The 25,173-nt window shown below is 36.3% G+C and overlaps 1 protein-coding gene across 2 annotated transcripts in view; it reads left to right on the plus strand.

The window, feature by feature from the left end:
• Window positions 1-25,173, plus strand: part of CHN1 (chimerin 1) — a 179,045-nt gene that overhangs the window by 59,787 nt on the left and 94,085 nt on the right. For both annotated transcript variants that reach the window (XM_019653728.1, XM_019653727.1), the window contains exons 4-5: window positions 4,552-4,583; window positions 7,343-7,456. In XM_019653728.1, the coding sequence (XP_019509273.1) occupies window positions 4,552-4,583; window positions 7,343-7,456 (146 nt within the window). The remainder of the gene's footprint in view (window positions 1-4,551; window positions 4,584-7,342; window positions 7,457-25,173) is intronic.

Here is a 25,173-nt window from a genome sequence, read left to right on the forward strand (position 1 = left end):
ATGGAGCCTTAAAATGGGAACATAGAACTTTTAAACGCATAAAACCAAGTCACTACTTTCTGTTCTGCATTTTTGAAGTTGGTGTTGCAGGGAGCTGGATAGCATTATTGAGCACAGCTCCTCATTATTGTTATGATTGCAGTTGTATTTTTCTAGGCTAGATGGGTAAAGCTTTAGGCTTAGAAAGCCCATTCTGGCTGCAGTGAGGAAGATGGACCAGGGAAGAGGATGGACATTTTAGAGACAAAAGACTCGTTTAGGAGGCTTTTTCAATCATCCTAGTTAAAAGTGATAAAGGTGTCCAATAAGACAGTGGTTCTGGGAATAGCCAGACGGGGCAGGAAACAGGAATACGTGTATGGAATCCAAGGCCCTGGTGACTAGGTGGTCAGGGGGTTGAGTGAGAGGGAGAGGTCCAGTAGATGTTGGGGAACCAGTTAACTTTCCTCTCATGATCTTCTCTCATGTACATGCTTGGCAAAACCACAACCCTGTTTAAATCTCTCTCTGCCTACTCTGCATATGCTCCCCAGAAAAAGAATGTGGTTGGATAAAAACAAAGTGCTGACCAGTCTCCACATTAAATTTATGAACCTCAAGTCAGCACTTAGTGCTCCTTGGTAGTCATACTGTGCTTCCCGAATCCATTTCACTCTTCTTTGCCCTCACATCTCTAAGACCTTACCTCTCCTCTCATAATCTCGTATCCTACTTTACTACTGATTGAAGCAATCGGAAGAGAACTCCCACAAACTTCCACCACCCCATCTTCTTACCCCTCAACATTTGGGTCTGCTCGATCTGCATTCTTGCCTGTTATCAGAGATGACAGCGGGCTCTCAGCGATTCTAGATTTCCTCTCATCTACTCAAGAACATAATCCTAGCCAGCTCCCTTCCCCCTTCATCAACAGTTTTTCTCTTCTACAAGGTCATTTTCATCAGCCCACAAACATCCTATTATTTCTTCCATCTTAAAAGATTCTCTTGATACTACTTTCCCCATTTCCCCTGCCCACAATCTTAGCTCCCCTTTATAGAAAATACTTGAAAGAGTACAGAAAGTTGTCTCTACTTGTTATCTTCAACCCTGCCCCTCCCATTTTCTCTTAAACCCACTCCAATCAGGCTTTAACCCACTACCATTTCTCCAGAACTGCGTGGACAAGGTCATTAGAGATCAGTTCTCTTGCCAGTCTCAGCAGCAGCACTTGACATAGATGATGATGCTCTCCTCCTTGGTACGCTTTCCTCACTTCCTTTCCAGGATATTGCAGTCTTTTGGTTTTTCTTCTGCCTCCACAGTGTCCTTTGCTGTTTCCTCCCCTCCCTAACCTCTTGATGTTAGAGTGCTCCAGAGCTCAGTCCTTGACTCTCATTTCTTACCTATCTATATTTACTCTTTGATAATCTTACCAGATTCAGAGTTTAATACAACTTATATTTCTGGTTTGGGGGAAAAGCTATGATCTCTTATCAAAATGTTGGTGGACCCCATTCTAATGTGTCTGAGTCTCCAATATTAGATTGCACAAAAGTTAATATTGATTATTATTTAAAGGTGATATTATATATACATAATGCACGAATGCATTCTTTATTAAAAAATTATGTTACAACACCAAAGTCCCTTTTTTGCCTTTCCCATGGCCCCCTAGAGGTAACTATTTGGTTTGATATATTTTTTTCCAGATCTCTATGCTGTAAATATATATTACAGTATTGTATGTGCAAGTGCTTTTCCTAAATGGTGTCATACTATATTATTGTTCCATAATATATGTTAGTATTTAGTAGTTCATCTTGGTGGTTTCTTCATGTTAGTTTCTATAGATATCATCATGCCTTAAAACTGTGTATATTATTTGTACTATAAAGCAATTTAGTTATTCCACTATAGGTATATATTTAAGTTATTTGCATTTTAAAAACGACTACAAACAGTTCTTCACTGAACAGTCTTATCCATGTCTTCATCTGTACATGTGCAGGTATGTTTCTGCAGTAAATACTGAAGCTTTGCACATTTTTAGTTTGAATGGACACTGCAAAATTGTTCTTCTGTCCTCTCAGAACAGAGACATTGATTAAGCTGATTAAGCTTTAAAGAAATTAGACAGTTTCGAGAAAATGCCTCCTCCAGGATAAGTTCCTTCCCAGGTATACAAAAAATATGGATAAAAGGAGTAGTTCCTCACCTAACGTGGGCACCCCAGTTGGGACCCCCTCTCGCTTTGAGAGCTGTTATTTTCTACTCTAATAAACTATCCTCTGCTGTAAACTCTTAAAAAAAATTGTTCTTCTGGATAACATTTTATTATAAAATACTGTTGAACCTTACATTAATTCCTTAAATTAAGACCTAAACATTGAATTTTCATTTCAAAAGCAAAGATTTGCTCTGAAGCAGATTCATGACCCCACTCTACCCACTCTAATAAGCTCTGGGCCTAAAAATAGAATAGCCATCACCTGTAGCTGTAGGGACCAACTGGCATATTTTTAGTACACTGTGTTTTATGAGCAGGGAAAATATGGAACAAGACCAAATCAAGTGGAATTTACCTTGAGAAGACAATGAATAGCCTGACTACAACCTCAGTAGACAGTAAAAGATTCCTGAAGGGTCAAGTATTATTTAAATATAACTTTCAGGGAAAGGTAAAACCATGTCTTTCCTACATATATGAAGATAAATATCTGTTAAAAAAATTATTTACTCATATGATATGAGGAAAACAGGCAGATGTTATAATCAGTTCAAAAGAAAAGTGAAAATAGCACAAATTTATATGAAGTCAAGGAATGTTAAGATGAATTGCAAATAGAGCCGAAACTTGTTTTTTCACTAGGAAGGGAAGGGAAGAAGTCAATTAAACCACTATCACACAGGCAAAAGTTAGCTCCAAATAGCTCCAAGACAAAGGACTGGGTGAGATAAGCCAGTAGTGTATGCTATAGATGATACAGTTTTTCATTGAAACACAATTTTTTTTCTACACTATTAATACATATCTCAAGTTTGCTGAAAGCAGTATCAGACCTTGATGACCAGTGGATAGGTAATCTAGACTTGGCAGCCAGGCTCTTTATAGAGGCCAAGGTAGATAATTACTGAAAAGATATGCCTTGAGTTGCTTTGGAAACTGCTGTATGTAGCCTAATTCAGAAGAGTCAGTGTCAGTTGCTATTTCTGAAGAAGAATCCAGTTTTACTTTGGACGCGACCCCTTTGTAACCTTGAACAAGTTATCCAACCTCTGACAGGGTTCTTGAGAAGGATAATACTGTCTAATGAGGATGAAATAGAATTAATTCATATCTCATTGTGAGGATTAAATGGTTTTCATATGTAATTCAAACACAACACATAGGGACAGCCAGTTAGCTCAGTTGGTTAGAGCACAGTGCTAACATCACTAAGGTTGCCGGTCCCCACATGGGCCGCTGAGCTGTGCCCTCCACAACTATTTAGAATGATACAACTACTCGACTTGGAGCTGATGGGTCCTGGAAAAACACACTGTTCCCCAATAAAAACAAACAAACAAACAAACAAACAAACAAACAAACAAGAACCAAAAAAACCAGCACACAGCATGAACTAAATAAATGTAGTCCATGGTGTCACCCAGATACCTCCTAGGAAAAGCTTATTCCATTTTTATGATATTCTAGCTGGGCCTGGCTTTCTTGTCATTCAGGACCCAGTTTAATTTTCCTCATCTCGGAGAGGCCTGTCCTGATCACCCATCTTAAATACCTCATTAGCCTTCTCTTTTACATTACCCATTCTTATTTTCATTATAGTACTTATCACTACTTCGTTTTCTTGTTTTCTTCTTATTTCTTTAAACTTGATTGTCTCTCATCATTAGAATATAAGTTTCAAACGAGTAATGACAGTTGCCATATGTCAGTGATGTTTCTCCCTCCAGGACAATGCGTATCACATTCGGTAAATGTTTCATAAATGAACAGGACAGATACTTTTTTTTCAGTCTATCCCAGTCAAAATCCCTTAGAATCTTTTCTCCTGGGCCTTTCTTTAGCTACAGGGCCAGCACACCTGCCGGGAAAAGCTAGGGGAGATTAACTGTGGTGAGGGAAGAGCTGATGGGAGAACAAAAGGGCATGATGATATTGAGATGTTAACAGAGGGGGGAACATGGAGTAGCAGGAAGGGAGAGGACGGGAGAGAAAGCCGCAATCTGTGCTGACACAATTGTTGCATTAAGTTTTTGGAGGTTTTATTTTACTTTTTGCATAAAGTGGTATAAATATTTTTTTCAGATTCATAAAATCCTAGAAATAAAAGATGATTTAGTTCAACTCTTTTTACATACACAGTGTTTTATAGATAAGAAATAGGTCTGAGAAAATGAAGTGACCAGTCCCAATGGCACAGTTAATCTGCTGATAGAACTGGAACTCCAAACTCTGATTTTTCTTTTTTTAATATACGTATGCGTTAGTTTGTCACATATGCAGAATGTTGAATTATATTCTGAATATTTGCATTTCACGAATATCTTTGTTTTCTTTCCCAATAGGTAGAAAACAGACCAAAGTATTATGGAAGAGAGTAAGTATGGATTATCAAAAAACATTTTATGGTTTGGAATATGTAAGAGAGACAGGTAAATGGGTGCTTTTAGTAAAAATAAAATCAAGATGAAGGAGGTACTCAAGTTTGGATGAGCTAAAATATTTTTCTTATTACAAATGCAATTATTCTAAAAGGTGAAAACACAAAAAATAAAGACAAGTATAGAGAAGAAAATACCATGGGAAAATGTATGCAATAATTTAAAAATAAAGATGCAAGCCAAGAGAGCGCTTCTGGTTTCTATTTTTTTTTTTTTTTTTGCTGAGCCATCCTGCCACTTGTTGACAGCTCAGCGGCAGTTCAGCTTGGGCCAGGAATCAAACCGGCAACCATGTTGCTCAGAGCTCGCACTCTTAAGTGAGATCTTAACCAACTGAGCCACTCGGCCGGCCCTACTTCTGGTTTCTAAAGGGGATGCTGCCAGATTCATGACTCTCCTAATAAAGTCAATTAGATCTTCAAAAAAAATAAATAAAGATGCAAGCCATACAGTAAATAAATGCTCCTAGATGTATATGAGGAAAAAAATATATATACCTGTATATACACACACACATATGCATTTGTGTGTATATGTATGTGTTAAGCATATAGATATATATACTCACATATGTACATACAGTTGGGGTATAGGTGGTTTATTCTATATTTATACGTTATAAATTTTCTATAAGTAAATTCAGGCTACCCAGAAATAACTAATGTTAACAGTCTGAACTATTTCTAAATATTTATTTTTCTAATGATTTTTACACAGTGGAGATATTATACATATAATTTTTGTAGCCTGATTTTTCCATTTAATATTAATAATGGGCATTTTTCTATTTTATGAAAAATGTTATAATTTTTAAAGTCCTTAATTTTTCTGATTATTAAAAAAAACCTAGAAATATAGTCCTTTGGGAAATAAAAATCACCTATAATCCTATTATTCCCCAAATAAAATTGTTTGTTTTTCATGATTTAAGATCATATCAGCTGAACAATAATGTATATAGCAAATATTTTTAAATTATTTAAAGTTCTGTTTAAGTTTCCAAGATCTTGTAAATAGAGCATAGGTGCTGGGAGTTGGGCGGAGCCATTGGTGTTCTTGATGGTTATATCATAATAGTCATTTCTCTGCTTTTAGCATTTAGGCTGTGTTTAAACTATGCAGTTATGGGCCACATAATGACGTTTCGGTCATGATGGGATTGCATATACAGTAATGGTATGCCATACCGCCTAGGTGTGTAGTGGGCTGTCCCATCTAGGTTTGTGTAAGTGTACTCTATAGTGTTTGCACAATAATGAAGTCACATAACACTCATTTTTCAATATGTATCCCGGTTTTTAAGTGACACATGAAGAAACATCTTAGTGCCTTAAACTTTTTCTGGGGTGGAAATTTTAAGTCAATTGGTATGAATAGTTTTAAGGTTTTTAAAATATCATTGTCAACTTTTGTTACAAAATTTGCTTTCTTCAATGGCATTTTCCTTTAAATTGAGTTTTTTAACCAGGTAGATATTAAATTTTACTACCTTTATTAATTGATGTCAAGTAAACTAAATATATCAAAAACTTAAAGTAATACTAATCTAATAGTATATATTATTACCGATAGGTTACTATCTTCTTGCTCCAGCAGAGTCAGAGTGGAACTGGTTCTGAAAGATTGAGGAATTTATAATGATTAGAAATCCCAGGAGCCCACTGTTAAACCTAACTATTCTAATTGTCATGATTTGAACATGTCTACCATGAACTGTTTTAAGATGTAAATTGAGAAAGACTGACCATTCCCATGAGGAAAAACTCCAAAAGTTGACACTTGTACCCTCCTAAATTATTAAAGTGTTGTTTCAGGGCCTTTTAAATATATTATTCCAATTTCAAGTGACTGTTGGTTTTTTCCTACCAGTAAAAGCTGCAACCAAAGCTTCATTAGAGCATTCGCTCCATTCAGTTATTTTGGAGTTACTAAAAGGACATAGTGTATAAGTATGTGTGTAAATTCTTTGTACATTGTAAATCCCCATACAAATGTAAGGCGGTTTTATATTTTTAATATTAATCATCAATCACCACTGACATTTTTCTTTTTCAGTGTTTTATGTCTGAATGTTATAGATGAATCTACTGTTTGTGTAGAGAGTGTGTTATTTATGTTTATTCTTTTTCCTCTTTTCTCTGTTAATCAAAAATAGGGTTTTGGCAGGGAGTGAAAGCAAGTATTCCAGTTCTTTGCTTTTGGCTTGATTATCCAGTGATGCAGATTATGCACATTATTGGGCAATCATGCCAATTAAGGGCAACCCAGGGTCCTGGAAAATTGCCAACCTAGACTCTGAGCCAAAATTTTGGAGCAATGCTATTAGTATGAGGAAAGGAAATGGGACACATTTCTGTATATTTTTTAGCATGTCCATATGGTCAGACAGCTACATAAGAAGGGCATTGTCCTCTCAAGAGAGGTGGTTGGTCTTCCCTCAGATGGATGTGAATTTTAATTTTATAATTGTTAAATGGATTGGATAGCTAGTTTGATGCTGTTCTTATCACCACAGAGAAGCTGGTCAGGGGCCAAGCCCAGAGAAATGCAAGCATAAACCCAACTGCTCCCCTTTTATTATATGGCAGTACTTTGTCTAGAAAACAACAGAACTTAAAGGTGGGGATTTTGTTTTATCTTGTTTAATTGAAAAAGGTGAAAGGCATGTGGTTTCTGAATTGACTTTGTTTCTTAGGTTTCACGGCATGATCTCCCGAGAAGCAGCAGATCAGCTCTTGAGTGTGGCTGAGGGGAGCTACCTAATTCGGGAGAGCCAGCGTCAGCCAGGAACCTACACTTTGGCTTTAAGGTTGGTCTTGGACCTGTAATTATAACTATGTTTCATTTAAAACCCTCTTAATAGAGGGCTTTAAATTTTAAAAGCATCCAGCATATAATTGAATTGGTTCTTGTTTTCTTGGGGCCTAATTACCATTTTAATAGCTTTGAGACCCTTAAAAAATTCCTCATGAATGGTAGCACTCAGTAATTAAGACTTGAAAAACTTGTAAAGCATTTTATTGTAGCTGCTTGCTTCTATTTCATCTTACCATTCTCTTCCATCAGCCCTGCTGTGTCAGTTCCCACCTATTTCTTGAGTAAGAAAAGGAACTAAGAGAAAAGATCTTTGTAACTCATAAAATTAAAACCACTGTCATTTCTCTTAAGCCCGCTTTTGGTTGAAGCAGCTTTGCTTGGGAGCCCTTGGCTCTTTCCTGTTCTTTGGGTTTATCTCACTCCAGGCCTCTAACTTCGTTTAATCTTCACAACTCTAGGACCTATGTATTGTTGCTTTCTACTTTACAGATAAGGAAACAGAGGACCTAGAGGTTGAGTGACTTGGCCAAGGTCATACATTTCATAATTTGTGTAGCTGGTATTTGAACCTAGATAATCTGGCTTCAGAGCCTGCGTTCTTTATTTTTTTGGAGGGATTTGCCATTTTACTGATTTATTTTTTTATTTTGCAGTTATAGTTGACATTCAGTATTATTTTATATTAGATTCAGGTGTACAGCATAGTGGTTAGACAATTATATAATTTATGAAGTGATCCCCCTAATTAGTCTAGTACCCACCTGGCACTATACATAGTAATTATAATATTACTGACTATATTCCCTATGCTGTACTATACATCCTTGTGACTATTTTGTAACTACCAATTTGTACTTCTTAATCCTTTCACCTTTTTTACCCAGTTCCCCACCTCCCCTCCCATAGCTATCAGTTTGTTCTCTATATCGATGAGTCTGTTTCTGGTTTTGTTTTGTTTTGATTTTTTCGTTTATTTTGTTCTTTAGATTCCATATATAAGTGAGATCATATAGTATTTCTCTCTATGTGTAACTTATTTCACTTAGCAGAATACCCTCTAAGTCCATCTTATAGTAAGTAAGATGGTAAGTAAGTAAGATTCCATCTTTTAAAATATTTTTATTAAAATATAGCTAACATACAATATTCTATTAGTTTCAGGTATTCACAATAGTTATTCAACACTTACATACCAAAAGAAGTGATCACCATGATAATTCCAACCATTTGACACTGTACCACGTCACAATATTATTAACTATATTCTCTATGCTGTACATTATATCCCTATGATTTACTTGATTTATACCTGGAAATTTGAACTTATTATTCCTCTTCACCGTTTATCCCCCTTTTTTAATTTTTTAATTACAGTTGACATTCAATATTATATTAATTTCAGGTATACTGCATAGTGGTTAGACATTTATGTAATTTAAGAAGTGACCCCCCCTGAGCTGTCTAGTACCCACCGGGCACTGTACATAGTTATTACCATTGACTATATTCCCTGTGCTTTACTTTACATCCCCATGACTATTGTGTAACTAACTACCAATTTGTACTTCTTAATCCTTTCCCCTTTTTACCCAACCCCCGAAATCCCTCCCATGTGGCAACCATCAAAATGTTCTCTGTATCTATGAATTTGTTTTTGTTTTGTTTGTTTTTTATTTTGTTCTTTAGATTCCTCATATAAGTGAAATCACATGGCATCTGTCTTTCTCCTTCTGAAATACTCCACTCAGCACAATACCCTCCAGGTCCATCCGTGCCGCAGCAGATGGCAAGAACCCATTCCCTACCATGGCTGAGAAATATTCCATTGTATATATTATATATACCACCTCCTCTTTATTCATTTTTTTTTTTTTAAAGATTTTTATTGGGGAATTGGGATGGGAACAGCACTGGGGAATCGGGGAAGGGGAACAGACAAGTTGCTGTCGTTTTTTGTTCTTCAGTCTAGTTGTGGAGGACGTTGCTTCACTGGCCCAAGTTGGCACCATCATTGCACTCTTCCCGGGCGAGGCACATCAGTCCCCGGCTTCTGGACGGCCACTCACTGCGGCTGCTGGCCGCTCATGCTGGCTGCTGGCTACACACAGTAGCCCATGGCAACCCACTGCCACAGGGGCTGCAGCCTACGCCGTCGCTGGCGACTCATGGCAGCCCAGCTCCAGGTTGAGCTGTTGTTCAGTATCTTAGCTGTAGAGGGCAGTGTCACTGGCCCTCATATGTGGGATCCGAACCGGGGCCCTCTGGTGTCCCAAGCCAGTTCTTAACCATCACGCCACTCGGCCGGCCTCTTTATTCATTCTTTCATCGACAAACACCCAGGCTGCCTCCACATCTTGGCCATTGTAAACAATTCTACAGTGAACATACAGATGCACATGTCCCTTCAAAGTAGTGTTTTGGGTTTCTTCAGATAAATACCCAGAAGTGGGATTATTGGGTCCTTCTTTGTCTCTTGTTAATAGCCTTTGTTTTAAAGTCTATTTTGTCTGGTATAAGTATTGCTATGCCAGCTTTTTGTTTGTTTGTTTCCATTTTCATGAGATATCTTTTTCCCATCCCTTGACTTTCAATCTTCGTGTGTCTTTCAATCTGAAGTGAGTCTTTTGTAGGCAGCCTATGTAAGTAAGGGTCTTGTTTTCTGTTTTCTTATCCATTCAGCCCTTATATCTTTTGATTGGAGCGTTTACTCCATTTTCATTGAAAATAATTGACAGCTATATAGTTATTGCCATTTTATATTCATATATATATATATATATATATATATTTTTTTTTTTTAAATCTTAAAGAAGTCCTCTAAGATTCCTTGTAGTACTGGTTTGCTGGTGATGAACTCCTTCAGCTTTTTCTTATCTGGGAAGCTCTTTATCTGTACTTAGATTCTAAATAATAGCTTTGCTGGGTAAAGTAATGTTGGTTGTAGGCACTTACTTTTCATAAACACTTTGAGTATTTCCTGCCAATCCCTTCTGGCTTATAAAGTTTCTGTTGCTAAATCTGATTGTCTTATGGGATCTCCCTTGTAGGTAACTAACTGCTTTATTCTTGCTGCTTTTAAGATTTTTTTCTCTGTTTTTAACCTTTGGCATTTTTATTATGATGTGTCTTAGTGTGGGTCTGTTTGGGTTCATCTTGTTTGGGATTCTCTGTGCTTCCTGGGCTTGAATATCCATTTCCTTTGCCAGATTAGAAAACTTTTCTGTCATTATTTCTTCAAATAGGTTTTTATTTGTTGCTCTCTTTCTCTTTTCCTTCTGGTACCCCTTATGATGGGAATGTTGGTACACTTAATATTGTCCCAGAGGCCCCTTATACTGTCCTCATTTTAGGGGACTTTTTCTTTTTGCTGTTCTGATTGGGTGTTTTCTGCTACCTTATCTTCCAAATCACTGATTTGATCCTCTGCTTCACCTAATCTGTTGATTCCCTGTAATGTATTCTTGATTTTATTTATTGTATTCTTTATTTCAGACTGGTTCTTTCTTATGTTCTCCATTTTTATGTTTCCTACCTCTTTGCTGAAGTTCTCCCTGAGATCCTTGAGCATCCTTATAAGCAGTGTTTTGAACTCTCATCTGGTAGATTGCTTGTCTCCATTTTGTTTAGTTCTTTTTCTGGAGCTTTGTTCTATTCTTTTATTTGAGATGTGTTTCTTGGTCTCCCTATTTGGCTGCCTCCCTGCGTTTGTTTCTATGTATTAAGTAGGGCTGCTATGCTTCCTGGTCTTAGTAGAGTGGCCTTATGTAGTAGGTGTCCTGTGGGACCTAGTGGCGCAGTCTCCCTGCTCACTTGAGATGGGTGTTCCAGGTGTGTCCATTGTGTAGGTTGTGTGTGCTCTCCCATTGTAGTTGAGCCTTTTTGCTGTTTGCACATCAGTGCTTGCACATCAGTGGGATGGATTGACCCTTGGACTGATTGGTTGTGAGGACTGGCTGTGACTGCAGTGGAGGAGCTATGGTGCAGGGGCTGACCCTATGGAGCGGGATTTGGTTTAGCAGGGCTCTAGTGCCTGCCCAGTCTGCCTTTTGGGTGTGCCATCCTTGGAGGCAGCTGAGTGATATTCTGGCTCAGTCTGAAGCTGGTCACCAGGCATGCCAGTTCTGGGTTCTCCTGAGAGGGGACCCCCTGCAGACAAAGTTCAGCTGCAGCCTGTGCCCTGCCTGGTGCCAACTTGCATAAACCACAAAGCAATCCACAGTTGGCCTTCGCCTGTATTGGGCTTGATGGTGCCTAAAGAGGCCAAGCTGCGAACCAAGGCCAGCTGCCACTAGTACCAGGCTTCAGGCTGCTCAGCCAGAGGTAGAGATACACTGAAGCCCGATGCTGTTTGTTTTGGTTTTGTGAACCTTTGAGATATTTTAGGAACGTCTGTAGCATGAGCCAAAACAGGCTGTTTGTATGAAAAAGCCACTAGAAATGGATTGGTGCATCTGAAAGTCTAGTGGGGCAGGGTTTCAGGGAATGACCAGGGCCGAGTAAATGAAAGGTGTTAGCCAGGTTGATGGAGACTCAGATACAGTGGCTGCCTGTATCTGTACTCCTGGAGTGGAGAGCGCTCAACGAAGAAACAATGGCTTCCCCCAGCTCCTCCCTCTGGAGGAAAGCTGCCCCCTTCAGCCCTCGCTATGAAGCCAGACAATTGAGTTCCTTCCCCTATGTCTCTGGCACTTTTTGAGCTGCTTCTGTAGCACCGGAGCTCAAAACAAGTGAGTCCGTAAGAGTAAGTCCATGCTCAGTCTCTTTAAGAGGAGTGCCAATGACTACAGTTGCCCTCATCTCACTCAGTCACAATCTCCCCTGGTTTTCCACAACCAGAAGTTATGGGGACTTCTCTCTCTGGCACTGGAACCCTGTGTAGGGGAGATGCTGGGACTCCTCACTTCTCAAGGTAGGGACCTCCACAGCTGAGATATCCCTCCTGGTTTTTAATGGTTACACGCAGTTATGGGACCAGCCTGTTAAGTGTTTCGACCCTTCCTGCCAGTTTCAGGGTGGCTTCTTCTGTATGTCATTAGTTGTAGGGCTTCAGTTCAGCTCAACTTCAGGCTATTCTCAATGATGGTTGTTCTGTAGTTTAGTTGTAATTTTGATGTGGTCATGGGAGGGGTAAGTATAGTGTTTACCTACTTCACTGTCTTGATTTGAAATCCCCAGATTTCCTTTTTTTTTCTTGGCTGAGTAATAGTCCATTGTATATATGTACCACATCTTCTTTATCTAATTATCTATTGATGGGCACTTAGGTTGCTTCCATATCTTGGCTATTGTAAATAACACTGCAGTGAACATAGGGGTGCGTATATCTTTTTGAATTAGTGTTTTGGATTTCTTCAGATAAATACCCAGAAGTGGAATTGCTAGGTTATAAGGTAGTTCTATTTTTAATTTTTTTGAGGACCTACAAACCATTTTCCATAGTGGCTGACCAATTTGCAATCCCACCAGTAGTGTACAAGTATTCCGGTTCCCTCTTCTCCACCTCCTCACCAACACTTGTGTTTTTTTATTTATTGATGATAGCCATTCTGATAGATGTGAAGCGGTATCTCATTGTGCTTTTATTTTGCCTTTCTCTGTTGATTAGTGATGTTGGACATGTTTTCACATGTCAATTTCAGAGCTTTGTGCTCTTAATCACTCTACATTGCTGCTTCTCCAAAGGCTTAGACAAATTATCCATTATCTTTGTTCATTCCTTCATTTGTTCATCTGTGCATTCATTCATCCATCTTCTGAAAAAGACTTTAAAATAGAAACTTCCTAAGAACGAGGTCAAAGAGATGACATTTCTTTTGGTGGCCACAAAGAGAACAGAAAGATGATATTGTTGGTTAGGACTCTAATGGGACCATATCGGACTCCTTTTCCACTCACTTGTGCCTGTGAAAACAGGGACTGCTCTTATTCCCACCCACCAAAGTTTAATATCAATCTTTCTGACAAAAAAAATGGTATAATTCCCTATTATTTCATACTGAATTTTGAATCAGTTGCATACCCGGAGAACAGAGCTTGTTACAGGATTTCATGGAAATTTACTTTTTTATGGCAAATAAAGTGTAAATCCCCCTTCTATTACTTAACTAATTATATTGTTTTATATTATACAGGAAAAAAAGGCTGGGCTGGGTATTTAAATTTTCACTTTGCCACTAAATGAACTAGAGTGATTTGGAGCAAGTCGCAGAATTCCTTAGTCAGTTTCTTCATCTTTCTATTCCTAGCATTGTATAATTCTAGGATTCTTTAACATCACATTTCCAAATAGTCTGGCATCTGAGTGCCTGGGGTAAATAAGCCTTGATGTAAAGGCAGTGGACCATAATAAAGATGAAAGAGGTGGGGTGAGGGGAGAAACAGAAATTGCATAGCACTCGCTCTTTCTCCTTTGTTGCTGTCTCCTCCACAGAGTAAGTTACAAAACTGGAATTTGAACTCAGTTTTGCCTTATTGCAAAGTTTACGTACTTTTCATTAAACCATGTTGCCTCATAACATGCTACCAGTTTTCCCTTAATGACACCAACAAACACCAGGGATTTAGTTTGGAGAAAAGTAGCACCCAAACCTTCCAAGCTCGCTCTCATCCCCACACCCTCGCCCTGTCTCATGGTGTATATGCCTTTATTATCTAATATGAAGAGAACTTTTTCTTCTTGCCCATCTCACACAGCCAAACTTAACAATCTTTTATTTCTTAACTTTTTCTTCAAATTTCCCTCTTCTTTTAGACTACAAGCCCCTTCCTGGACGAGTTCAATAACTGCTTAAGAAATCTCCCTGTACTCTCAGCCTTGTCCCTCTAATTTATTTTCCACAGTATTGTAAATGACAGCCAATCTTAAAATCTGATGTTGTGATCAGCAAAGTTGTAGTGTTGAGTAGAGCACAAGGTTTCAAAGATCGCACTTCACCCCATCGTTGACATCTCCCCATACTTGTGGGGGCCCAATCCTTTACTGATGATCTTTGTGCATAAATGTCAGGTCTTACTCAGGGTAGTATGTGTGCTTTCACAGTACCAATTTTCTGCAGTCAGAAGAGATTCTCATTCCATGGCATGGAAGATATGCTGTGGCTGACATTTTACTCTCCTCTTTAGCACCATCTTCTCCTGTATTCTATCTCAGCCTGAATTTCAGGCCAGGCCTTGTCTGGCTTGTCTGCCTTTGCTCATGTTGACCCCTTGGTTCAGGATAAATGACCGTTGCTCAGTGGAAGGTTTGTTATACAAATAAAGCATACAGACAGGCATCCACATAGTTTGAGTGTATAGTTGAAGATAAGATGCTAGCCCAGGCATCAGATTATACCTCTTGAAGAATGAAGTGTTTCACAGTGACTTTGGGAGTTTCCGTATGTCAATTTTTGACATTTGGATTAGCTACAGTTTAATAAGATATGGCAAATAATCAGTTGTGTGTAAACATAAGATAATTTATGAACTTTGATTGGAAACATTTTTTATGATTTTCATTGTTTTAAAACTAACTCTTTAAAAAATATGTCATTTAATTTTTCTCACTAGAAGAAAAAATTATTAGGTTCAGTGTTGTATTTGTGGAGCGACAAATGAAAAGGGATAGAACCAGTGCATGTTTTCTATTATCGTTTTCATTAAATGTTAAGTATATACAAAATAATACTTATAAGAAATATAAAAATTATTAAATATCATGATACTATAACCGTTATGTTCCCCGCATGTATTTTAAGAAACGACCATTTCTTTGGAGTCTCCTGTATCCTATATATCCCTCCCCTATTCCTGCCTGCTTCCTCCTGTTCCTCACACTGGCAACCTTATCTTGATTATTCTTCCCTTGTTGTTCTTGATAAATTTATAACATGTTTGTATCCCTACATAATACATTGTTTTGGTTTGCTTGGTTTTGAACTTAAATAGAACATGTGGAATGTATTCTTCTTGTTTTCTTTCAATCAACATTATATTTCTGAGATTTATCCTTGCTGTAGAACATGGCTAAATTCATTCATTTTCACTGCTGTTTAATCCATTAAATAAATACAATTTATTTGTCCATCCTACTGTTAATGGACATGTTGGTAGTTTCTGGTTTGGCGCTGTTAAAAACAGTTTTGCTGTGTATAATAATCTTGTAAATGTTTCCTGGGGCATGTTAAGATTTTCTCTAGAATATTACTTATATGTAAAATTGCTGCTTTTGCTTTGTTAGATCTTTTGCTTTATTAGCTAATGACAATTTTTCCATAGTATTTGTGTTAATATTTATTTTGCAACATTGTATAAGAATTCCTGTTGTTTCCCTTCTTGCTTTCACTTAATACTGTCTGACTTTATGCCATTCTGATGGTGTCTGGTGATTAATTTGCGTGTTTCTGATTCCTAATGAGATGGAGCTTCTTTTCATATTTGACTCTTCATATTTGACTATTCACATTCTCTCTTCTGTGAAATGCTTGTTCAGACCTCTTATTCTTCCAATATTGGGTTGAATGGCTTTTTCTTGTTGATTCATAAATGTCATTTGTTGTGGATACTAATCATTTGGTTATATATGAATTGAAATACCTCCTCCAAGTTTGTGACTTGTTCTGTGTTTTCATTCATCATATTTTAAAGTTTTAAATTTTAGCAGAAGCATATAATTCATTTACAAATAATGTAATTACTGATATATTTTAGTTTAAAATACTACCATGTTTATTTTCTATTTGACCTTCCTATTTTGTTTCTTCTTTGTTGACTTATTTTGCAAATTAATTTTTATTCCATTTTTTCTATTGACCTGAGTTATACTTTTACTGTTCTTTTAATGGATAAACTAGAGATTACAACAACATGTGTCCGTGATTCATTTATATTTAATATAAATGATTACTTTGACCACTTTCCCAATAATGTTAGAATCTTAGAACACTTTAAACTCTATTTACCGTCCTCATATCTTTTGTGTTATTATTTTCAAAAATTGTATTTCTACATATATTTTAAACCCCACAAGATCTTATTGTTAGTATTTGAACAGTCAGTATTTGTCTATATTATCTACATAATTTACCCCTTCTGTTGCTCTTCATTCTTTCTTTCATTTTGTGTTTCTCTTGGGATTATCTTTCTTCTGCTGACAAAACTCCCTTAGTATTTCTCTTAATGTAGATTTATTCATGATAAATTATTTTCTGATGTTTCTAAGATTTTTTCTCTATGAACCTCTAACTTTCTGACTTTTATCTCTGTGAATTTCAGTTTGGACATTTTGTATTGACCTATATATTTCAATTCACTAGTCTTATATTCTGCTATTTTTGAGCTGTTGTTAAACCCATCCATTGAGTTACTAATTTCATATACTATGTTAATTAGTTCCAGAATTTTTACTCGCTTTTTTTATAGATTCTAATTCTGTGATGTAATTTTTCATTTTTTCCTTCATTTTCTCCATATTTCCCTAAATATTTTTGAGCTATGACCTATCAAAACAGTTGTTTGCTATAAATAACTGATAGATTACATAAACACTGTATCATGACTTTTCGGAGGTAGAAAAACTAATGGAAAGCTAATGTAAATGATCACATGAACTGACCTTTTAAGTATTTGGTATCTATTTTCTCATCGACACCACTATACCTAATAAATAAGAATCTAAACAACTTCTGTGTATATGTCCAATGACAACCATTCAAAACTAGTTTTTTTCACTATTTTTATCTGAAAGTTTTATATTTTTAATGGAATTGTTGTAAATGCAAAAAGGTCTTTACTAACTCAACAAATTTATAAACAACATTTGGTTGTAATCACTATTTACTTTTTCTGCCTTAATTTAAACGTGCAAATAAGTGAATCATAGCTGAACATTAGAGCCTCACTATTCCGCCTAAGCCACCCATTTAATATGGGCCTACTTGCTTGCACTCTATCCAAGAATTTTCTTGGAAATATTAAAACACCTTTTTATAGCAATGTTGCACATTTAATATGGCATCAGGACTAAAATTATGCATTATTTTGACTTATTATTATGCTCTCTGTCAACATTGCTTCCCTTTAATATAAAATATCCCTTTTTCATAGTAGTAAGAACTCCTAAATTTGTTCATTTTTACTGAGAAGAAAAATACAATCCTAAGTGTGTGTTTTACTAAAACTAGAAAAGAAAGCTGGAAAGAAACCTCTCAGAGTTTTAGTATCCTATTTGCAAAATGAAGATGGTAACCCATTATTTCTCCAAAGAGACTTTTTCAAAGTCTAGCAGCATCCCACTTTCAGAATCAAATTACCATATCGAGATGCCTTCGTGTACAAGTGTTATCTGATATTCAAAATAAGCAAACTCTACTGGCTTAAACAATAAATTATTTAAGGTCATATCTCACATAATGAGAAATTCAGAAATGCAATAGCATGGATGTTCAGTATGCCAGTGATGTTATTGAACTTGTGATCTTTCCGTTTCTATTCCTGGCCACTCCCATCATCAACTTGTTTAAGGCTGGTTTTCCTTGTGGTCAAAGGAGGCTGCCAGGGGCAGCCACAGTTGTGTGCATCCTTGTTTATGCCCGGGAAGGGAGTACAAGGCAACCTGTCCTCTCTCATGCTGTATGCATCCTTCCCTTCAGGTGGATGGAGCTAGTGTGGGTTTCCTTCCCCACCCCCTGGGCCAATAACGGTCTGCAGGGAAATGCATGTATTGATTGCTTGTGTAACCAGCACTGGCTCCTGGACCTGGGAGATGGGGTCAGCTTCTGCTGGAAGACAAGGCTTTGGGAGGAAGTCTGGATGACCAAACAAATTCTGGTTTTCTTTTCTTGTTTTAAAAGAAGGAAGAAGATTGAGGTGAGGAGGGGAAATGGATACAGTTACACTATACAGCATTGTAGGTATTCATTAAAGTTGTTTTCTTGTTGGGATCAGTTAATGGTGTAATTCTGCAAATCTTTCAGTCCTGATCAAATTCTTATTAAAGCAGTACTACCAGTTTTAGCTTTGGTAAATAGTAAGAAAATCTGGTATGAGTTCCACTTAAAGGCTTATGTGAGGCCAGGCACCAAAGTTTTGTAAATTCTGTTTTATTGGCGTTCTTTTGCCTGTAGTATTTTCAAAACTTGTTTTACAATATTTTCCAAACTGACTTAAACTAACTTAGTATTTTAAAGGTGATGTGGAAAACCTAATTATGTTAATAATCTTAGCGTAGTGAAATCCATGGTACTTTTGATTAATAGATACCTTAAAATATTTATCCCTGGCATGTCACTAATATGTGTCAAGGCCTTTCATAGAAATCAGGAGCTTGGTCTTCATTGTCAAATTGGGTAATTAACATAATCTCCCAGATAACTGCATTGACAAAAATAGCATTTATTCTGTGTTCTACCAGGGACTACCCAGATGGGTCAAGGAAGAAGACATTTAAGCTGCCTCTTCAAGGTAGAGGAGAAGCTTGCCAGGTAGCAGGATAAGATGTGATGAAAAATGAGCATTTTGGAAAGAAGAAACACCCAAGGCAGGAACATATAGAACATATGGTGTTCTATGCAGGCTGCTGGGGGTTGGGCATGCCGAAAATTTTAGCAGTAAGTGTGCCAAGAAAGCCAGGTATTTCATGCTTACGAATTTGGACTGTATCTGTAGGAAATGGGAGCAGATGAAGACTTTTAACAGAAGAAAGTGAAGGTTAGACTTTTTTTTAATTTAGAAAGATCACTGTGGGAGCGATAAGAATATAATGAGTGGAAAGGGTGGTGGGAACTAAGTTTTACCAGAATTATTTAAATAATTAATTTAGTAAACCATTTCTTTTTGGGGGAGAGGAGGGAGCTATGGAAAACTGATCTTTAAAAGGGTTTCTAGATATCTTACAGGTTTTAAAGGGTTCACTTTGAGGAGAAATGTTAGCTCCAAATTTGGCAATTCCAGAGACATTTCTATTGAGTCTGACTCATTTTAGCTTCTCTAAATTGGGAGAAGAGCAGGATGACATATGTGCAAGAGTCTTGATAATCCCCAAATCCTGGATCTGGATATTCCGGGACAGACTTGGACATATTCCAGAGAATGCTGTGTACCCACACTGCTTGGCACATCCTTGTTGGTTTTATGCTGACCAACCATCAAGATAAAAATTATTTGGAAAAGTTCTAAATAATGGAGAAAAATGAGAATTTAAAAACTAAGAAAGCATAAATTAACTATGCTTGGATATATTGTATTTAAAAAATGTATCATATTTATTTGATAAATTCTGAAAAAAATATATATATAGCCTATGTTAATCTGAAAAGTAAAATTTATTATATAGGACATTATGTATAGCATCATACTACTTATGTAAAAATAGGTATCTGTTGGGTATATATGTAATAGATGTCTAAAAGAAGGACCATTAAAATGTTCATTGTGCTCATCTCTGAATGATGAGTTTAAAGGTGATTTTTACCCTTGTACCTTTGTGCCTTTCTGAGGCCTGATTTTTTTTTTTTTTTTTACAATGCAGGTATATAATTTTTACAGTCGACCAAAGTCAGTAGGGTTATTTTCATTTTGAGAAGTGTCGAAGACACTAGCTGCAACCTTTAATCACAGTGGAAAATAATACCTCCTAAATCTCTGAAAATCTGACTCTAAGTAGAATGTATCAGCTTATTTAAATAATTGTTCAGAAGAAGAATTGGTCAGCCTTGGGGGCAACAGAGAGGGAAGTCGCAGAGGTCAGTGTTCTAGAGCCCTTTGGGAGAGGGGAGTCTAGGCTAATTGGCAGTGCTACTCTAGTAGAGAGGTGAATACAAGGAACCATTTGAGTATTGCTAATATAACTATACTGCATTTCCCAAACTCGTGATCACGAGACCCTCTTTTCATGGAGCCCTTCTGTGGAACACACTTTGAGAAATAGTCCATTAAACATTTGATATGCTCAGTTCCTCTTGCTGTGGACTCCATGCTTACCAAGTAACCTTCTGATGAATGGCTTCCCACATGGTCTGTCTACAGGGAGAGAAAGCTTAAACTATATAGGCTGAGTATTAAGAGGCTTTGAGTTGTTTCTTATTTTCAATTAACAAATTAGAATTAAATGCTGGGAGTTGAGGAGGAAAAGAAGGAAAAAAAATCTACCAGCAATCTGCTGTTTGGTTAAGTTCAGATAGACACCCTCCCTATTTGTTTTCTCTTTCTTGTTAAACACCTCTTTTTGTTAAGTAAGCCTAAATCGATAGGTAAAAAAATTTAAGGGCTAATTGCCTTGCGGATTCTTTTTCTTCTTTTTGCTGATTTTTTTCCTGGACCAGAAAAAGATTCACCTATGCAAAGAGTGTTCTGAAACATCTACCGGTGGCAGCTAAGCCCTGTTTTTATGTATTGCAAAATAGCAATCTTTTTTTTTCTTATTTTATTTGCAAACTTGGCTTTTGCATGTAATGGTATCTTACTCTTTTTTTTTTTTGAAACTTCTTTCTTTTTATTTAGTTATAAATAACATACCAATTCACCCATTTAAAGTGTTCAGTGGTTTTTAATGCATTCACAAAGTTATGCAACAAAACCCATTTTAAAACATCACCCTAAAAGAAACTCCCACTCCTTTGCAGTCACTTCTTATTTCTCCTTAATCCTCCCAGCCCCAGGGAACCATTAACCTACTTTTGTCTCTATAGAGTTATACATCCTGGATATTTCACATAAATGGAATCATCTGTATAATATATGTTCTTTTGTGACTGCCTTCTTTCCCTTACTATGTTTTTAAGGTTCAACCATGTTGTTGCATGTATCACTACTTCATTCCTTTTTATTAGTGAATAATATTCAAATAATGTTCCAGTGTTTGAATGTATTGCCACATTTTGCTTATCTGTTCATTAGTTGCTGCTACAATATAAGTGCAGAAGTTTTGGGGTGGACATGACAAGGTGTGATAAAAAAATACGGTGAATGTTTAAGTTTAAAAAATGTATTACAGTAAAAAGATACATTGCCATTAATCCCCCTCAGAATACTCACCCTTGCTTTAAACACACTTATCCCATCATTCTTGCCATTTTGTGAAGCAGTTCTGGAAGTCCTCTTTCGTGATGAGTGTCTTTAGTTGCACTGTCATGGCTGCCTCGACCTCCTGAATTTATTCAAAATGTTTACCTTTCATGGTCATTTTGACTTTAGGGAAGAGCCAAAAGTTGCATGGTGCCAGATCTGGTGAATAAGGTGGATGAGGACACACTGTAATATTTTTATTTGACAGAAATTGCTGTATCAGAAGCGATGTCTGACATAGAGCGTTGTCATGATGGAGGATGAAAGGAAACCATTTGCCCATTTCAAGTTAATGTGTTGTTCATGGTCCATGATTTACAGCACACTTTAAAACACACCCTCTCAACCATAGCTCACACCCGGCTAACTGCACTGAACTAGTTGAAACTTGTCACACACTGTTACTAAGGTTCAACACACTGCCTCCCGTATTGAAGATCCCTGCCTTTCCATTGGTTGGCACTCAGCAGCAGCATTCACTGTATTTTTTTATCACACTTCATGTGTTTTTACTGCTCTTGCATATATACCTAGGAGTGAAATTGCTGTATATTGTAACTTTATGTTTGACATTTTGAGGAACTACCAACTTGTTTTCCAAAATGGTTCTACCATTTTATAATCCCACCAGCAATATATAAAGGTTCTAATTTCTCTATTTCTCACCAACACTTACTATCTCTTTGATTTAAACAATAGATGTGACATCCTAGTGGGTGTGAAGTGGTATCTTGTTGTGGTTTTGATTTGTACCTTACTGTTAAGTGGTACTTCATTTTAAAAATTTTTATGCTTAGCATGATTTTTATTCACTAGTTGTCTATTCAAACTTCCTCTCAATACATATGCATATGTATACATAGCAATGAGTTTAAAGCAAAGGTAGAGAAATCAAAAAGCTGATTTCAAAGTTTTTTTGTAGCTTAGAGGCACAGCATAAGGGAAATTCCATTGACCATTTCATTTAGGGTGGAGTTGAATTTCAAGTACATTTTGGGGCTAATCAATAGAAACTTTGATATGAGAGAGCTAACTCTCTGGTTAACTACTTTGCAAAGAGGATCTGAGATCTGACTTGTGTATCTACTTTAAGGTACAGTAGAAAACATACAACGTTCATTTAAGATCTGTTATTTGGTAATAAGCTACAACCCCCAAATGTGTTGAGAATGTGCCTTCTTTCCTGTGAATGATTTGGCACACCCAAATATTTTATTAATGGAGTTAATGGTTTTATAAATATAATAGTTAACATTTATTGTATCAGTCACTAGAGTAAATCGTTTATGTGCATTATCTTTCAGTATTTTCCAACACTTTTTCATGTTGTGGCACCCACTGAAAATGACAGTGTTATATGCTCCATGGAGGTAAATGTGCAAGGCTGATCAGGGCCACGTGTGAGTGGCCCATCCAAGGACGTCAGCTGCATCCAACCTTCCCAGCTTCTGAAATGGCTTGGACGGATCTGATAGCTTGTAACCTATAACCTCTGTCTAGGTTGGAAAACTCCGTTTTAGCTACAAAATAATCTTATGCAGTAGGTACTGTATTTTCTGTTTTTTGTAGATAAGAAAACCAAGACTTAACTGCTCAAAGAACAAAAAGCTAAGAAACGGAAACTATAAGTTGTTTAAAAAAATCCAAAGTAACAAAACGTGTTGTACTTTATGTAACTTGACAAGGGATGTGGCATAAATGTAAATTCAGCTTTTAATAATGATTTTTAAGTTATCAACACATTACCATTTTTATAAAGGAGATAAACATTTATTTAAAGACTTTAAGGATGAGATTTACTCAACTAATTCTCAAGAACTAACTTTCCACCATCTCCACCCCAAAAAAGAGAAAAGCCAAATTAAGTATAAAGTTCAATTATTTAAGCTAAAATTCCATTATAAAATCATTTGGTGCTTATAAAAATAATTTTGTAGTGAATTTGGATAACTTTTCACAAAACAGCAATAATTTATAGAAAGTGATAGCATATTTGCACCCATATAATTTATTACATCTCTATGATTATGAAAACAACACATGGATGTGGTAAAAAAAAAAATTTCCTTTCCAAATAAAAGAAGCTTATATAGTGGTAATTATATTACTTTCCCACCACTTACTTCTAGTTCCATTCCTTAGAGGTAGTGCAATTCACAATTATTTGTGTGTCCTTCCAGAAATTGGTTGCATATAAAATATACAAATATTTTTATGGCATGTATGTCTATTGTATTTTATTTTAAGTGCTTATTGTTAGGAGTTGGCTAACCATAGCAGCAAAGATAATCTCCAGTCTCTGCAGAGGTTGCCTTGTTGTCTGCCTGGCTATACAGTTATGTAATAAACGGCTAATGCCTGACAGAAGCCCTTAGTGCCTTGTTCATTCGGTGTTACCTAATGGTTGATAGTTAAGAACATGTCGCTAGAGTCTGTGAGTTTAGCTACAGTTCCTATAATGGGGATTGATGACTGGTGACAGAATGGACAGCAAGATGATAAAATGGGGCCCCTTTATTATGTAAATATAGTCATGGTTTAATTTATTGTGGCTTTGAGTTTAGAATGCTGGTAAGATTCTATTAAGGAAGGAATTCCTGTGAGAATGTTATTTATTTACTGCTCTGAAAATTTAGTATGAAGAAACTGTTGCTAATGCATTAGAAAATGATAAAATGCATTGAAGTAAAAAATGTAATTTTGCTAATGATTTGAAAAAAAATTCTTAATTGAATCTCAGAGTATTTGGTTGACTTTTAAAGTGAACTCAGCCAGAGATTTCCTGTGTAAAGTGAGAAAATTATAGTATATTGGTAAAGGGGCTTTCACATTTTTAAAAAATGAACATTGGTTGAAAGCTTTTTTCATATTTAGAAAGAAGGATCAAAAGGAACTGGGAAGGATTATGCTGCTGGTAGGCGTTGACATGTACTGTACTGTGTGTTCTCTTGATCTGATAGCTCATGATAGGTTTAGTTGGTTACCATGGTTTCGTTTCATTTCCTGCAAACCTTGTTGTGCTATTTGGAATAAGTGGAAAATAATGTTCTGCAGAATTTTTGAAAATGGTGCCCTGCTTCTCTTAGTTAAGATTATGAATCACTTTTTTGAACATTTTCTGGATATGAGTACATGACAACAATAGAATTTAGTAATCCTGCAATATCAGAAAATTGCTATTGATGAAAAGGATAGCATAATTTACTTAAAAATGTAATACCATGTTATCAGTGCCATAAGCTTTTAAAAAGTATTTGTATAATAATTTTAGTTTATATGAAGGACCTTCAGGTCAAGTATACTTCAATAAAACAAGCTATAGAAAACAATTTACATGACATAATAGGGATTGGGTAGTTTAATATAAGGCATCATTAACTTGAAAAAAATAGATGTTTCTGAAAATTATCATAAATTGAAACGTACTGTAACTACACAAGAGTTCATAACTGTTTAAAGAGATTATTTAGTTTTTTCCTAACATATATACAATATAAAAAATGTTAAAAATGTAGAAAAACAAAAAGAAATGCAAAAAAATTACCTCTACTCCTACCTAGAGATAAGCTATAAAAATTATAGTATATGAGATTTTAATACTTTCCTGGGTTGAACAAGCATGGTTCCATACCCTGCACACTGTTTTATGGTGTACTTTTTTTTTTTTTT

Source organism: Hipposideros armiger, unplaced genomic scaffold, assembly GCF_001890085.2.
Source record: "Hipposideros armiger isolate ML-2016 unplaced genomic scaffold, ASM189008v1 scaffold_205, whole genome shotgun sequence".
In the NCBI taxonomy this organism is placed as follows: Eukaryota; Metazoa; Chordata; class Mammalia; order Chiroptera; family Hipposideridae; genus Hipposideros; species Hipposideros armiger.